The sequence below is a fragment of the Vanacampus margaritifer genome, chromosome 5 (assembly GCF_051991255.1).
Source record: "Vanacampus margaritifer isolate UIUO_Vmar chromosome 5, RoL_Vmar_1.0, whole genome shotgun sequence".
NCBI classification, from domain to species: Eukaryota; Metazoa; Chordata; class Actinopteri; order Syngnathiformes; family Syngnathidae; genus Vanacampus; species Vanacampus margaritifer.
In genome coordinates this window covers 20,484,593-20,503,006 of record NC_135436.1, presented here as the reverse complement: position 1 = coordinate 20,503,006, position 18,414 = coordinate 20,484,593, and the positions used below count along the sequence as shown (strand labels likewise).

Here is an 18,414-nt window from a genome sequence, read left to right as displayed (position 1 = left end):
CTACTCGATCTCACCCCATTTCCCAGTCAGGCCTCGCGGTCAACCTTGGGTCGTGGCTATCTGGTCACATCATCGTGTTGAGTCGGATACATATTCCATGATATTAAAAACATTAAATAGATGAAAGCTGGGTTTGAAAATTTCTGTTTTTACTTCCTGGTATGTTGCTACGTCAGTATTTCCAAATATGGGCATGCTGGCAACCGGTCATTTTGCGTTGTCTCTTTCACAGTGGCAAGGCAAGTCAAGTTTATATCTATAGCAAATTTCATACACAAGGCAACTCAATGTGCTTTACACAAGCAAAGACACAACACTTGCAAGGATCAACAAACACAACAGTTAACAACATTTAGTGCAGTGTGAAAAGGGCATTTGCACGGAGAATTCCAGATTCTGTGACCTGAGAGGCGTTTAACGTTAGTGGTTCCGCCTCACGCAACTGCAGTAGAGATTAGCCTGCGCTAGAAACACTTTAAGAACAATTGGGGTTGATCGGCTTTAATTACAGGCCGTAAGGGAATACACATATAATATTTATAATGCTACAGCAAATCAACACTGTGAGAACAAGGGTAATCAATCTGACGATTGCATGCCCGCGACTGAAGTGGACTGGAGAAGTGTATTTATTGATTCTCACCGAGGGCTTGGCTGACTTTTCTTTTCTTACCCTCCGTGTCTAATTTTTGATGATACGGGAAACACTGTACAGTTTTTCCACTAATTAATGATATCACATTCTCTGAGTACTACTAATGAAGCCAGGATTTCAGCCTGGCTTGTGGACACAATTAGCAATCACAAAATGTGCTCTATTAAAAAAAAAAAATCTCAGCAGAAAGATAAGCCTTCTTAATTTTCTCATAGCAAAGTGAATGATGCTACTTCGGTAAAAGAGTTACAAATGTTTCAGCATCACGTTAGCAGATCATTGGTGTTGATTCCCAAAAAGTACCTTGTTATAGCTATCAAGTCAGGGCTGGACTCGTGTCCGGGAACGTTATTTTTGTTGTCCTGGACTTGACTCGAATTCCCTGGCATTTGATTTGGACGTGTCTTACACTCGGCCATTGGACTCACACAATATTTTTATCGACTTGACCAAGTCCAACTATGTTTTTATTCCTGACAATTAACGTCCTCCTTGAAAAGAAACTTGAAATAAAGTTTTCAGACTATCAAAATGCACTGACATTGACATTAGCCACCCGGTAACCATAGCTACCGGGCAGCAAGCCATCTGACTGGTTAACCTGGCCGCAAGCGAAAGTCTTATTCTTTCAGTCATGTCAGGGTTAATAAAATGGTTGGTTTTACCAACCATCGAGAACTGGCGTTAGCCACAACGTCTTCAGAAAACAAAAACACATGAAGCAACCTGCAGTTTCTTTAAGAAGACAATGGACAGCGGACTCGGACTTGACTTGGAGTCGGAACTGTGTGACCCAAACTTGACTTGGACTCAATAAAGGTAAACTTGACTACAGCCCTGTAAATACTATTAGCACCTGCTACTAGATTCCTGTTATGTGCTGCTATTTTTGTCGTCCTATCATCTGAAATCAAACTGCCAAGCTGAGCCGTAGAGTCGTGTTAGAAAATGTTTTAAAACAGTGGCTGAGGAGGCGTTCAAATGAACGCTCTGTAACAAGAGCTTGTTCTTGTGGGTGGTATGAAAACAAATTTTGTGATCCATACAGACATTTTAGTATTAGTCACTCAAGTTGTGTGTTCTGAGTATGCATCTGCAACTACATAGACCCCCTGGGTTTTCTTAGATTTCCAAAACAACAACACACAATCTTTCTGTCTGATGGCATCCTCCTTTTAATGTTTTCCACCTTGCATTTTGGCAATTTTGAGCTTGTTATATCACAAGGTGTCAGAAGTGAGATGACATGAGGTCAAATTTGGGTTGCAGGAACTAACCTCAGACTTTTCTTTGAAGTGGGATAGGGAGTTGAAGTTATTCTATTCGAAAGCAAGAATTGAGGGCCCTCAAACCTCCCACACCAATGGTGTCAGACGTTTGATGGGTGGTTCCGCCGAGTCCTCAGGCTTCTCTTAGGATTGGTGTCAGAAGTGAGATAGTCAGCCATAATTTGAGGACGGTTGAAATAAAGGTTGAGGGTACCACTCCTCAGACAACCATCAGATTGTGGCAGAAATGTGATGTTGAGCATATGACCCGTTGGCCTCTCTGACAAATCGTGTCAGAAGCGGGATGGTTAGCCGGGATTCGACATGGTTCAAATCTGGGTTGAGGATGCTACCCCTCAGATATATGTCTCAGAAATGTCAGATGTGGTTTGGCTGGTTTCAAATCCAGGTTGAGGGTACTGCTCCTCAGGCTTCTGTGGAAAAAATGCTGTCAGAAGTGGAATAGTCAGCTGCTTTGAAGCTGGTTGAAATAAAGGTTGTGGGTACTACTACTTCTCAGACAACTGTCAGGTAGTGACAGAAATGTGATTATGACCATATAGCTAATCACAACCCAAAATAACCTGGCTTGGTTTTTCTTGACTTTTCAATAAGATTGTGTTAAAATTCAGGTTCCATGCAGACCTCCTTGACCAAATGGTCCATGGTAACATTTGAGTCCTCGAGTTACGACGCTCGCGACCTACATCGTTTCGATCTTTATGGCACCCGTGCCTTGTCCGCAGCACCTTCTTTTTTGTTAATTTTTCACAGTAATCATGCCATTTTTAAGGTATTTAAAATTGTGTTGTTACCTCCAGCAACGGGGTCAATTGAACAGGTCAGCTCGCCATCAGGCGGGTCACATTTCTGTGTTTAAGTTTTTCCTTAGCTCCACTTTGCCGTTCGTCAGCAAACACAAAATATTGGTTCCGGCATCTTCCGGGTGGTGTTGTTTAAAATGACTGTACAAAGTATTTTAATGCAAATATCGACTTTTTAACGGTGAAATCCGTCTTAAGTCGAAATCCGTGTTACAGACGCTCCCCACCTTACGAACGAGTTACGTTCCGGACGATCGTTCGTAAGGTGAATTTGTTCGTAAGTTGCTTCAGTGCTATATTTTGTATTATAATTTATGTTTAAAGCCTATATAAGTATATTGAAGGTTTATATAAGTATGTTTAAGGCTTGTACAAGTAACCTGCATTGGTTTGTACTGAAAAAAACTTTTAATAAAATGGAGAGAATACGTACAGTACTGTACTGTACTACGTATGTTAGAGAGAGAGAGCGAGAGACACACACACAGTATGTACATGTACGTAATAAGATAAATAAAATGAAGTTTAACTTACTTTTGGAAGATGTACTCGATGCTTAAGGAGATGATGGAGGAGGAGGAAGAGGAGGATTTTATATCATGAGAGATTCTTCGTCGTCGCTGGAATCGGCTTCAAAAGTTATTTCCTCCTTCATGGGGACCGGCGTTTTCTTCCTCCTCCTCCTCGACACGTTGCTCAGCCTCCAATGAGCTCTCACAGCGTCAATCGTCGCTATTAGCGGCGGAAAGAAGCACTACGCGCAATACAAAATCTAATTTACAGCATCTCTTTCCGAACATTTTTCGACATACTGTACGCGCAGACATGTTTGTATGTACCGTTGTTCGTAACTCGAATGTTCGTAAGTAGGGGAGCGTCTGTACATCGCTGGCATAGGAACGGAACTCCTCCGTAACGTTAGGATTTCCTGTATTTGAAAAGGGACAATGCATATTAATCAACATTTTACAAGGTAAATCTATCTGAGTTAGCTATGTTTAGCTAATTTTCAGGGCCAGTCCCTTGGGCACATATAAGAGCCAGCCTTAAATGAGAAGCATTCAAATCGCACATCAATACACAAAAATACAACATAATATTACAAAAATACATTTCCTGTACAAGTGTTAAGTGCTCACAAATCTGTCTCACTCACTGAGAGCAAATTTGGCCCGGGCATTGCAGATGTTTTTGCTGATGCATGGATAAATATAAGGGACCTAAAACGGAACCTTGAGACACTCCTACATTCCCTGTATGCAGAATAAACCTGAAGTGTCTCACATTAACACGCCGTTCTCTACCTTCCAGGTAGGACAAACATCAATTAAGCGTAAATCTTTCTACTGCCATCTTTGTCTCTGTGCAGGTACCGTACGTGAAGGTGGCTCCAGAAGACATTTTAAAAGTCCAGTTCCCGCGGTTCACCACTCTCGACCTGAGGCCAACCAACATGGATGTCAGCCTGGCCGTAGCAAGCATTCTCACCTTCTTTAACAGCACCACCGCCTGCCTCATCTGTGCACAGGCCGACTGTGAGTACAGAATAATCCCACACAGTGTACACACTTGGGGAGCTTGCACACCAACCACCCTCCCTACACCTGCCGACAAAGTGCAAACAGTGTTTTATGTGTTTTCCTTTAAGATGTGTTGACACACCAAGCTATCCCAGATGCACAACAACTGTGTTCCGGCAGCAGATGCGGCACTTTATCAAAATCTCACCCTCTGACATACTGTCTGAAGCAGCTGCTGCAATCCGCAGAGCGTGCTTGATGCCAACATCCCAAAATAAACAGTCTGCACTCCATAATCATCATCTTGAAATCCAAATTAAATATAGCTTGTCTGTGTAGTCCCTAAACACCACCTGATAAAGATCACGCTTTGACAGATGAAAGAAAGGGGAAAAAAAGAGATCAAATTTTGTATCTGAAGCCAGCATTGATCTCACCGACTCCTTGTCAAAGGCACTCGTTAGATTCCAAAGATACTAAACTGAATGACCTCAAAGAAGCCTCTCAATCCCCTTGGGGCAAATTTATTTTCACAAATAGAAAGGAAGATTAAATCATGGCCTGTTCCCACCCTCTTGTAGTCCAGCGAGCAGTAATTACAACTCCCCAGACAAAGACACCATGACCCTGAGTAGCACCAGCTAACCTTTTTTTCTTTTGTTTCACACTCAGCTTTACACTTTCAGGAAGAGAAATGCATTAGTCACATATCAAACGGCACACGGATGGAACTGAGACATGTCGAACCAACCACCTTGATCCCCTTTAGAGCCCAATTTGACTCCACTCGCCTTTCATTTCTGCTTAAGAAGTACATCTGTCACTCAAAGCATTCCAGTGACATTCATATATATTTTTTTCTTTTTTGTACGCAGTACAAATCCATGCACAAACAAATATTTCTCTAAAGGTACTGAATGTCGCTGCTGCCACCTGTTGAAACTGCACACGCCCTTCACAAACACAATGCGCGCATGGCGTCACGTCTGCAGACAGAGGATGGGAAATTCGAACCCGAATCCAATCTGAAAACTATTGGCCGGAAGCTTGTGAACGAACAGCTGAGGTGTTAATCTACTAACTAGAAGATTCTTCAGTCATAAATGGTCAAGTAAAAATTGTAAAGATATTTTTGGGGGTCAAAGTTCCATGTAGTTCTTTAAACATTTCTTGACAATAATATGTTATATGTGATCTCACTAGTGTAAACATGACATTCTGACATTTATGGAATATGAGTTAGGGGCGGCCATTTTGCCACTTGCTCTCGAGTAAAAATGACATCGCAGCTGCTCAGGTCTCATGCTGCATTCGAGGCTGATCAGAAGTTGTACTTTTCTGAGTTCGAACCAGCGCGTGTGTGTACTCGGAAATGCCACTTGCGAATTTCAGGGAAAAAAGTACCCCGACATCTGTGATGGACTACAATGTGATGTCACTCTACAATGGCAGCCAACCCCTTTGGAAACACAGACCATGAATGGTAAAACACAATTTACTCGAGTATTAGATTAGATAGCTTTCTTTATTCATAAATATTCGACATCACTCCGCGTAACACAATATACGTGACAGTATGCCGCTATCTCCCTGCATGAAATTATACGGTGAACTACTGAAATGTATGAAATGCTTTTTAGGACCAAAATTTAAAAAAATATATTTATCACTATCCGCCATTTTGGTAATGTTTACTTTCGCCTCTAACACTTTCAGGTCCGAACTGGGAAAAAACAGTTCGGATAAATCCGGCTTCTGACCATCCTCGAATGCAGCATCAAGTAACAACCAATCACAGCTTAGCTTCAGAAAATAGGTGAGCTGTGATTGGGCGTTGCCTTAGACCTGAGCAACTGTGATGTCAACTTTCGTCAACAGCAAGTGTAAAAATGGCCGCCTTCTGATACTGACAAAAACTGCTGGATTTTGCTTCTCAACTCATATTCCACTAACGCAATATTAACTAGAATACCGTTTTTCATTTAGACTAGTGGGGCTTCATAGCACTAATTATTGTCAATAATTTTGGGGGGGTTGACTTCCCCTTTAACTAAATGTCTTTATATGTTAAATCTCTACATAAAACTAATTGATCCAAATGCCTTGAGATTTCTTATCCTATAGTGTAGATCTCAGTCATTCAGAGCTTACATCCAGTTTTTTTGTGACCAGAGAGTTGATTATTGAAGCTGACAGTGTTGGCTAAAAATAATGATAACAATGCTGGCCTCTAAGGTGCCCTTAGAAGTCAGGACGTCACCTTGGGTGTGTTGGGACAAAAGAAACCAATTTTAAGCGTTATTTCCTCCCTGTGGCTGTACATTGGCGCGCTGGCCTGAAAAGTAAATGGGGGGAAAAAATAAAATAGGAGAGTGGTTCGTTGAGGATGCTGCACAGCATAAGCAAATGTAGCAATTGGGCCGAGGGAAAGAGGACAGATAACCACAAGTCTCATACATTGGCATCAAGTAGGAGATTGTCCACAAAATGGGGCATATTGATTGCATGCTCTCATGTGACCCTTTTTCATTCAGTTGAAAAGTGAGTGGCAGCATGCCTCGTTTTGGACGCAAGGTTCGCCAGAATCGTTTGGTCCCAGATCCCCCAAGCCCCGCCCTTTCCCACGTTGACTACTGCAGTCAGTCACTGGCTTGGCAGCATGCTGTCAACGGCTCGTCCACATGTTGTGGCCTCATTAATCATCCACACCACCGACAGCCTAATAGAGTGTGACCAATTCATGCATATTTTCCAACGATGGCTGAAGACACACAGGAGCGGAGGTGTAATTGTGCCCAAAGGTAGGTTGGACGCCAACACCGACATTAGACGAGCCGGGATTCTCATGATGCAATGTTTGACCGATATCCCAATGCAACAATTGTGCAGTAATGGCCGACTGTACAGTGCTACTCAAGAAGGGAAAGTACTTTTGCTGTGACAAGGACCTTTCACATCAGACAAAATATTTTAGAATTTGATAAGACATTTTGTCTATGGTGTTGAGCATGAAGGTCCATCCAAGGACATCTTATTATATGGCTGCTGGCTTAGAGCGATACACTGTAAATAATAATAATAATAATAATAATAATTATGTGAAAAAAACTAGGATTTTTTTCACTCAAAAAAAGGCTAAGTCAATTTTACAAGGAGAGTTTGTAGTACATTTTTACCAGTTCATATATATATATATATATATATATATATATATATATATATTATATATATATATATATATATAATGATAAAAAGACCTGTATGCCCAATTCTCATATGGCTTCTGGCTTAGAGCGATACACTGTAAAAACATTTTTTTTTTTTAAATAATAATAATAACTTGAAAAAAAACTAGGCTTTTTTTTTTTTACTTAAAATTCTAAGTAAATTTTACAAGGAGAGTTTTTAGTAAATTTTTTACCAGTTTATTAAAAAAAATAAATGCCACTCAATGCTTGAGGAATGAACCGAGTCATGCCACTCCTGCTGTGTGTTAGTATATTGCTGGTGTCTGATGGAATCCTTGTACTTCCAAGAGACCGTTTTTGTCTCATTTTGGACACATCAACAAAGCAGTATAGTGGCAAACAGCAAGAATATCATGGCTAATGTGCAAAACTCTCTTTTATATGCAGTCATTTTCACCCCTTTTCCACCTGTTAGCAACAGTGCGGTCAGTTTGTTAGAGTAAGAACACATGCAATTTAGCGCCCGCTAAATAGTCTCAGGCGTTTGGCGGAGGCCAAGACACACATCAGACCAACTCAAATGATTTGTGACGATCCCCACTTGCCCATTATTGGCTGCAGGTAATCACACTACATGGCTTGGTCTATCTGTGCTGCAGGAAATTTGGTGCGCTCAGTATTCGACTTACGGCTGTTGTGATGGTACGTCGTGTGATTTTTTATCTTTTTTTTTTTACTATCCTAATCCCTACATACTAACTATGCCGAATAAAATAAAGCAGTCAGACGAATATGTGCAATATGAATTTACATGTAAAATGGAACGTGTGGAGTTCCACAGGGTTCAATTCTGGGGCCTCTGCTGTTGTGGTTGTCTTAAAGTGCTGGGTTTCAGCGTCCTAACTGCACGATTTGCAATGCCAAGGTGAGCAAATCTAGTTCAGCACTGCTCGCTATCTAACAAAAATAAAGTTCAAAATCTGGCTACAAATCTAGATTCTACAATGGAATCAGACCTTAAACATCTTTTTTTTCCCCATGCACTGCTAATGGTGTGTGTAGTGCTACATAAACAAATCTCCCTGGCCCTTGTCAACCTGCGGGGTTTCCCCATGTGTCAGCGTGGGTAGATAAAAGCGTCACGAATACAGATATGGACACACACACATCTTATTATTTGCACAGATTATTGTTGTGGCCATTTGAAGAGACGTTGTAGTGCACTTTTGTAAATGGGGTGATAATGGGAGTGGCTGCTACTTAGCTCAAACAGCACATTTAAGAAGACATTTTTATTTTGTTAAAGAACAGGCCACAGGATCTAGTGGGTTCTTTTATTCAATCTTATAAAAACACCCATGCCAGTATTAGTAGTATTTACATGTTGTCTATAAATTCTGTGATATTTAGAGACATTCAGACCAACACTTTCAAGAAGAAGTTGATTAAACGAATAAATCACAAAGCAAATGTGAACGTGACATTGAATGCAAATTAATCCCACACCAGCTGCACACAATTGCCAGTAGAATTTTCAATGGATGCTTCAATTGACAAATCTTTGCACGCACTGCTTTAGGTCCACAAAATAGTCAAGAGCAACACACTGAAAATCCTCCTGTCCATTGTTCATCTAAAATCCTCCTGAGGGCAAAGTACTTCCTGTCTAGGCAGCTGTGAATGGGATGACACTTGACATGAAATCCACATTTGTAAGCTACAATCAGGGTTGGTTAGCAAGACACCTTGATGATTAAAAGAATGTAAGGGAAGGTGTAAGGTTGACTTGGGGAGCATGATTAAAGGGCTTGGTGTATATTATTGTGACTGATAATGGTAATTAACCCGCCATGGTGGTGAGAGGTGCTCCATGTTCATACATCAGTTCACTGAACACGTTTCCTTGCTGGCAAAATTATTGGATTCAGTTTATTCGGATATTTGATTTGTGGACAGATGTAAGGTTGCTTGAGTGCTTACGCCTTCCATTTAGGTTTTCTTGTCTAATCAATGATTAATGAAAATGTCGGCAGGCACATGAAGCAATGTTACTCTGTTGAGTTCGGAAGGTTATTTTACTCTATTTAGTGTGTTTTTACCCAATGCATATATTGAGTTCCTTTTGGGGGTCATTTCTTGTTTGTTAAAGTAGGAAATGGTTGTTTGAAATGTTGTCTTTATTCTGCAGTCTAAAGAGACTTACCTTGCTAAAATCACGATTTTCCTCAAGGTGAACTTTTTTTTTTTTTTTTGCAGTAAAGGAGTAACTTCTATATAATGATACAGAACTAAAGTGGTGCATAATACTGAACATGAGTGCTTGGGAGGCAATTTAGTGAATAAGAGTATAACAAGATACTGACTATTTATCATCTTTAAAGTCCGTATAAGGTAGACCACATTCAAATTCTGAGGCCCTTGCACTGCAGTCAAATTAATTGACATAGGAATGTGTATGTGATTGTTTTTCATTATTAAAAGCCAATACTGGAAAAAAATTCACACATCAATGCAAATAAATTGCAATTACTTGCAATTGCAATACTGTATTCACATTTTGCTGCATGTCATTCAGAAATGCAACAAAAAGATTAATTATGTCAGTCCTTATTTCAGTTGTGACTGACACTGACACTTTTATGTGCGATTTAAATTGAAGCATCCATGGCAATACCCTAACATAAAACAACAATGAAAGCGATTAGAATGTCAAAAGGCTCCTCAGTCACTGTCTCGTGTCTAAATAAATGATTTTCAAAATGCAGTCTGTTGCAAACAAATGAGCATATTGCGCAATGGAGACCAATCAGTGACACACAAGTGTGACTATTAAAAATTGATGATGAGAAAAAAGGTTGTGTAGTTTGCGCATTTATAAGCCTGGTGGCCTCCAATATCACAGGGCTGTCACTATTGAATATTTTTTAGAATCCACTATTCCATCAATACATAGTCTGATGAAATTTTACTTTGCATTAAAGTGTATTACAAAACCATGTCTTCCGCTGTGCAGTCATTGTTTTCCCAATTAAAAGCTTTTTGATTTCGATTAAAACATTTCATGATTGACTACAGAAAGAAAAATATCATTGAGAGGGTGAATTTGAGGATTTTGACGATTTTAAGGTAAACAATGGTTCAGTATGATTACATGATTATTAAAATAGTTGTTGATTAACTTGATAATCAATTAGTTGTTGGATAATCGATTACTTTTGACACCTAAATATCACCCTACTAAAAATCTAACTTTATTGTATCCCACTATGAATTCAGCATTCCATCCATTCATCCATTTTCAAAAGCATTGATATTCATAATAGTATAAATGGAATGCATTTGCAGCTGCATTTGTTTGTACAGAACTCAGGTGACAATTTCACTTGAATAATATTCATATCGTGTGTGTTCGCAACAGTAATTTTGAGCCTTTAAATGTCTACGAAACCATTATTGTTCTTTATTTTCTTTATTGGTGTTGCAATATGATTATTTTTGTCCGTCCGTTAAATCCTTCCCACCTTAGCTTTGGGCAAATTAAAAGCTCAGGTATGATTGTAAAATATCATCACATAATGTAAACCGACGGTAGCTCAGCTCGTGACGATGGAATAACTATTTAATTTGTCTTTAAGCTTCATTCTATTAAACACATTATGAATATTTAGGTTGGAACATTCCAAAATAAATAATTCATACGGCATTTAGGAGTAGTTACAGTAAGCAAGTTTAATTGGCACTAGAATTATGGAGTCGAAGGTGTGTTGGGAGGGGGGTGGGGGGGGGGGGTCCTCTTTAAGAGGACTGTGATTTAGAGTTTGGGGATACGGGAGGAAGCCAGAGTATTCAAACCCCAAACATCAGATAGATTGTTAAAAATGATGTTGCATAGAACTGATTTTTGACCAATAGTGTCTTGGCTTGATTGAGTCAAAATGGAGTTTAGTCACTTTTCATATTGATCAATTGATTGTTCATTACGCCCAGTCATCGACAAATCAAATTCTCAGCTTCTACAAATCTGTCAGTCTTTCACAAATGGCCAGTGATCTAACATCTGTTCTCAGTCCAGCCATGAAAGAAAGCACCTGAATGTTAGAGCTAAAAGTGTCACCGTTGCAGTGTGTCAGGTGACTGCACCTGATGGAAGTCAGAGAAATATGGTTCCCCTCTGTGGCTATTTTGGGTTAATGGCGCGGTGATTACGCTGGCACTTCAATATTTTGACATATCTCCTCTACTGTACATTTTAAAGTTCACATTGGTGGCAAAGTCATAAAAGTAGGTCTTACTATGCCCAAGGCTAAATGATGAGTCATCACAAAGGTAATGTATTATTCACCTGCACACATTGTGAATTTCATTCTCTGCGACTGTAACATTCATTAACTCTACTGTCTGCAGCCTATTGTGGCTGCATTTGCTCTCAGATTTATGTTTACAGTACATCTGTGTCATCTTGTGCTGTTATTCACATGGGTTTTTTTGTATTTTCTGGAGCTGCCACATTTATTTATTTATTTTACAACAAAAGATAGATTGTTCAAGCCTTGTAAAAAGGAGATGCAGCAAGAAAGTGTTAATGTTCTTGCACTATAATGAATTTTAAGAGCACACAGACTGTATTTCCACCATGTCCTAGTTAGTTTGAGGGTGTGTAATCTATATAAGGCAAATAAATGCTCCCCTCAAACAAGTTGGCCTTGACTTAGAGAAGTGGTTCTTGTTGGAGGTGCAATCGCCGAACCCTTTTTTGAAAATGAATTATGATTTTTTTCAAATTCAAGACTTAAGTATTGGGTTTACTGGTGAACAAAATGAACAGAGAGAGTATCTTTTTCATCGAATCTGGCTCTCTGCTTGAACTCAGAAAGCTTTGTGTTCTTGTATTTGCCATCTTCATGCAGCTTAAGGAAGTGTTCCTTTAGTTTTGCTAGATAACTAATTATGCTGGACTAGAATTGCATTGAAAATGCAGTTAGGATGCTGACGCCCATCAGTCAACCCTAAACAACCAAGATGGAACCCAGGGGCAGCAGATACAATGAAAACACCAGAAATGATTCACATTTGTGGAGTTATGAAGCAAAATCCAGCCATTGTTATCCAATGTTATAATATTAATAATATTACATTATATTAAATACTATTACATTTGTGGACTATGAGTTAACTCATTCACTCACAGCCATTATCACCGAAGCAAACCCCTTCGCTCCAGGCTGTTTTACTGGATTTTGACTGATTTTGCAAGGCTCACAGAATATTGTGTTCGATTGCTATAAAAGCATGGAACCTAAGAAAGATTAGGGTCTCTTCCTTCATCAGGCAAACAAATATTATTGTATCTGTTTCCGTTTTTGCAGCAATTATCATTAGAATATAGCAAAGTTTCATCATTATTCACAAATCTGTTTAGAACTGTGGGTAAATGACCTTTTTTCAACATGGCCCTGGTTGATCTCTTTTGCTGTGTTGCCACCTGCTGGCCGTTTTTGTAATAACTACCATTTATTTAACCGTTCTCTGCAGTTGAGAGGCTGCATCAAAGACAAAAACATATAAATACGTCTTTGGGACACTTAAAACGTTTAAAATAGAACATATTTATACATTTTTTGGGAGCAAATGAGTTAAGCAGCAAAATCCAGCAGTCCTCCTTCTGATAATGACTTTTATTTAAACTGCTAGATTTTGCTGCTTAACTCATATTCCACAAATGTAACATTAATCAGAATGTCATGTTTAGACTAGTTATGTCACATATAACATATTATTGTCAAGAAATGATTAAGGTTGACTTCCTCTTTAATGTTTCGCTGCAGTTGAGTAAATAACTATCTGCAGACATTCGGTATATCTTACCCAAAATGTTGATTACACACATCCATCAAGGTCTAACTTACAAAGTTTCACCTGCTTGTTTTTTTTTATTATGCTTTTTTATTTTGTTGAAGCAAACTGACTGCCCAAAACAAACACTAAGAAGATTATGTCACCCTAATGCGGAAAAACTCTCCTTTGAATGTGCTGCAGTCAAAACCCTGATGAGAGCGTGAACTTCCCCGTGTGTCACTATTTTTCTATACAGCCACGTCAGACACAGTTCACCGTCTGATGTCATAAAATCGACGTGAAATTGTACTTGATGTCCCCATGAGCCGCTGCGCAGGCTTGGATGCGAGGCAGGCGGACAAGGAGGCTGATTTAGTGGAAGCTATTTCAAGCTCATCAAAGATGCTCTGTGTCGTACTACAGAGGGAGCTGGAATGACAGGTTCAAGGCAGGGGGAGAGGAGGTCCCATGTCACGGGCGGCCATATACAGCAAAACAAACACTTGCGATAATATACTGCCAGGCCGACAGGGAAGGCATCGTTACTGACGCTGTTCGGCATGATGACATTAATGCGCTTTGGCAGCCAATAGGCATGATTTTGCGCGTTTATTAAACCTTTGAAATAATTACTAGTTTATGACAAGAATATGTAATGTGTTGCTGTTTTTTTGTGCGTTGAGGCGGCGAATGGAATCATTCAGTCGAACAGACTTTGCACGCTGTAGGCAACAGAAGTAAAACTGTTGTAGACGGACATATTTAAAGGAGGGTTTTGAGCTTTATGTAGCCCCGATGGATTTTACCAAGGAAATTTGAAGTGATGGAATTGGAAGTGCCAATGGAAGAGTCAAATAAACATATCACTTCTTCCTTTTTTTTTTTTTAACTCAGTCATTCGTAGCCATTTTCACTGAAGCATCCCCCTTCGCTCCCTTCGTTTTACTAGATTTTGATTTATTTTGCAAAGCCCACCGATTTATTGTGTTCTATTGCTATAAAAACATACCTGCCTAGCAAAAGAAAGATTAGAGTCTCCTCTTTCATCAGTAAAGAAAAAGTATATTTGTATCTGTTTACGTGTTGCAGCAATTAGCATTAGAATATAGCTAAGTTTCATCACTATTCGCATTCCTGGTGAAAACACTGACAAAAAGAGCTTGTTGCAACATGGCCCTGGTTATACTCTTCTGCCACCTTCTGGCTGTTTTTTGTAATAACTACCATTGCTTTAATCCACCTCCTCATGTCAGAAGCTGCATCAAAGCCTTCTACATGCGGTTGCATTAAAACAAACAAACATGTAAATATGTTTTTGGGAGTGAAGGACAAAGTTAAAAAAAAAAAACGTTTTGGGGTTTGAATGAGTTAAAAGTGTTTTTGTACAGTACAGTACGCACAATTGATTTTTAATGAAATTCTTAGCAAACAAACAAATTGAATGAGTGTTACATATACTTACTTACTTAGTTTTTCATTTGATTAGGTTGGATTTATGGTGTAGAAAATGGATGGATGGAAGAATTTACAGTAATTGTGAAATTTGTGACCCTATACTGTACTCACTGTGCTTGCTCTACATCTGTTAGTGTTTCCCGGTTTTTATTACGGTAATATGAAATATTAACATCCACACACATGAGCCCTGATAAGATGCCAAGGTAACTTTCATGCTAATTTGTCGAGGTCCATGCTCTCTAATAATCCCAGTTCAGTTTTACTTCTTCTTATATTGGAAATTAGCCAAATAACCTCTGAGGGTCTCTGCTAAATATATGGATGCCAAGTGACTTGTTAACTGCTGCCAGGAGCCTTTTGATTATGTCGGCTATGTTTTAATTAGTGCAAATCCCTCTTACCTTACTGGAATCAAAACAATGCATTACCGCAGTAATGAGAGGAAGGCAAGTTGCTCAAAGGCTTTTTGCGTGTGAGACAGCAGTCAGAGTGCTTTAAGCGAATCACGTTTTTGTTCTGCATGTGGAAATTGCTTCTTTTTTTCATTTTTTTTTTTACATACCATTCGGACAATCGAGTGACTTGTAAGGTCGTCGCCATGTCATTAATAGTTTCTACGCACCCCTCTGACTCTTCTACAGCTCTTTTTTTTTCTTCAATTTTTTAGGTTATCCGTGTTAAGCCAACTCAAGTCTCATTTTGAGTCTTCACTTCATTAAAAGTAATCCACTGTGTGTGTTTGTGTGTGCGCGTCTCAGGCTTATTGAACCTGGAGCAGCTCCTCAGGCAGTTCCTCATCTCCAAGGAGACCCTTTCAGTGCGCATGCTTGACGACAGCCAGGACCCGACCCCGCTCCTGAAGGAGATACGAGACGACAAGACCGCCACCATCATCGTCGACGCCAACGCCACCATGTCCCATATCATTCTGGAACGGGTGAGTGTTGCAGGCGCGATAGAAATATGACGAGAATCCCAGAGGACTGAGAAATGCTGAAGGCGAGAAATGTTCAAGGATAAAAGTAATTCAATATGTAAAGATATATTTTTTTTTTTAACTTGAAAAAATAGTTGGTTCTGCTTCAATTTTGATTTGTTGAGATATATATTATAGTTCCCACAGGAGAGAGCGAAGAAAATACAGAAAGAGTCAAATGTTTTTTCTCTGCCATAATCCATTTGCTGTCTTGAATCACAAGGAAGATAAATTGTTGCACTTTGGGCTGAGGGCACATCTTTAAAAAGCACAGCATCATCAGTCTACAGTCGTCCAAAAATAAAGGCAGCACAATTGAGGCTCTGCCGTAAAGAATAACTATAAAAAAAAAATTGAGGCTTTTTCACACACAAAAAATATTGAAGACAGCATAACATTTTTCCAACCCATGTTTCATCATCCACCACAAATTAAATGATACATGATACATGTCAAGTGATTATAAAGCCTACTATTCATTCCCATTAAGATGCAATACTTGTGAGGCCCAATTTTTTTTTTAAATAGTTTTCCCACTGATTTTAATGCAAGCGGTACAACAAAAGCTTGTAGTTATAGTCAAATCCAGTGGAGTGAAAAAGGTGAGTCAGTTATGCTGCTGAGGTTGTTTTGTTTTTTTTGTAGCAGAAAATCACATATGACAACTACATCTTTGTTTTTTTTCTCGACACAGACGAAATGTAGCTCTGCTTCTGCAATGACGTGCTCTGTTTACACTCACAAAAACAAGATCAAGCCAAGGCTTGCGCAAGCCGTAATGAGATCGCTGTATGCAGAGTATGAAACGATCAAAACTGTACTCATTAGAATGACTTAAGATATGCAAATCTCTGATCATGAAGGCTTGATTTACACTGCCCGTCTATGGTAGCTCGTCATTTATGATTTACTGCCGGCGTCTGTACCAGATGTGATCGGGGTCGCATACCGATGACGTCACGCTACAGGATCGGATGGAAGATATCCGTTCAATTCAATAGTCAATAAAGTTATATGTTGTTATATAACAAAATGTATGGACTGAAATTGTAAAAATGTAAATAATAATAATAATTTAAAAGCAGGATACTTTGAGATTGAAGAAATAATCAAATAGATATTTTTTTCCTTCACTCACTCACACAAACATGGTCTCCCGGGGCGGGGAAGTGAACCCACGCCAATCTGCATTGTAAGCAACAAGTGACGGTTCCACTCCGCCACCTGGAGTCCAGTATTCAAATAGATTGAAGCGCCATTGCACCTGCCGATGACGTCAGCACAGCGGGGCTAACGAAATGCGCGATTGTTTTCTTTTTTTTTTTAGCTGGTCACAAATCACAATACATCACAAAAACAGTCCTAATGATAATAGGAGCACGGGATTTTTTAATAGGTTGTAGGTGAACTAATGAATACACACTCACACGCACATACACATACAAAAAAATAATAATACATTTAAAAAAGAAAAAAAAAAAAAAAATTGATTTAAAAAAAATAAAAAATAAAAAGAGAGCAATGATGATGACATGTCAAATCGGTAAAATTACCGAATGAACAATACTGAGCTCTCCAGAAAAAAAAAAAAAAAGATAATAGGAGTACATTAGCAATCTAAACTGACAATATTTGTCGCATCTCAGGCAATTAATTTGTATATTTATCATTTATTCAATCTATTTTATTATTTATTCAATATATCTCGTTTTTATATTCTTAGGTTTATTTACGTTTTGACAATTTCAGTCCATACTTTTTGTTATTTAAATGACATCTTTCAAATTTTCTTTCCAATGTTTGACGTCAACTGGATAATTTCCAGCCAATCCTGTAGCGTGACCTGTTGGTTAGGCGACCCCGATACCATCTGGCAGCCCGATCACATCTGGTACCGACACTAAAATTGAAGTTTGTGACTGTCCTTTCAATATCTGTGTGTTCCATTGTCCTTAAACCGCCATGCAGAGACAAATTGTCCTACTTAGGATGTAAACTCCTCTATTTTCTAATGAGTAAAAACAACTTTGCGAATCTCAGTCCACTCGAAGAACAACCTTAGAATAGTTCATAAGTATTGCCGTGATATGCAAACCCATAAAGCCCATTGTGTTAGGGAAGAACATTTTTATGGCGCCATTAGCAAGCACGACACTTTGTCTCCAACAGAACAATATGATCCTCATGTGCTTTCTCCTCTCCAGCACATGCTGATAATTAACCTTTCAGTACATTATTAACATCTCGGACACTTAAAATGATGATGCTTCACCTGATTGGCGATTAATGTCTGTAAGAGGCTCGATGGCATTGATAGTAGGATCTGGGGAAGCGAGGATGTTCGGCAGCGTAATTAATACACACCTCATTATTTCTGCGAGACAATAGATGGATGGATGGCCAAATTGAAGGTGACGTCAAATGGATGCGTAATGGAGTTGAGAGAGGCGGCATTTCCTTCTATTCTTATTTGCTCTAACCCCCCTGCTGTCGTCTTCTCCTCAATCAAGCATTCAGGCTGCTATCAGCGGTCATTTGGTCACCATAGCAACCCTGACAACCCCCCGGGCTGAAGAGTCGTGGGAGCCCACAGTGGGACCTGTTGCTTTGTAACCCTTTCTCTCCACCTTCTCTCTCATTATCATCCATTCACATCCGCTACAAGTCTTGGTAGACATGGCCAAGATATT

The 18,414-nt window shown here is 39.3% G+C and overlaps 1 protein-coding gene across 7 annotated transcripts in view; it reads left to right on the top strand.

The window, feature by feature from the left end:
• grik4 (glutamate receptor, ionotropic, kainate 4) overlaps positions 1 to 18,414 on the top strand; it is a 333,823-nt gene that overhangs the window by 220,001 nt on the left and 95,408 nt on the right. For all 7 annotated transcript variants that reach the window (XM_077566650.1, XM_077566644.1, XM_077566647.1 and 4 more), the window contains 2 exons: positions 4,117 to 4,282; positions 15,507 to 15,685. In XM_077566650.1, coding sequence (XP_077422776.1) covers positions 4,117 to 4,282; positions 15,507 to 15,685 — 345 coding nt within the window. The remainder of the gene's footprint in view (positions 1 to 4,116; positions 4,283 to 15,506; positions 15,686 to 18,414) is intronic.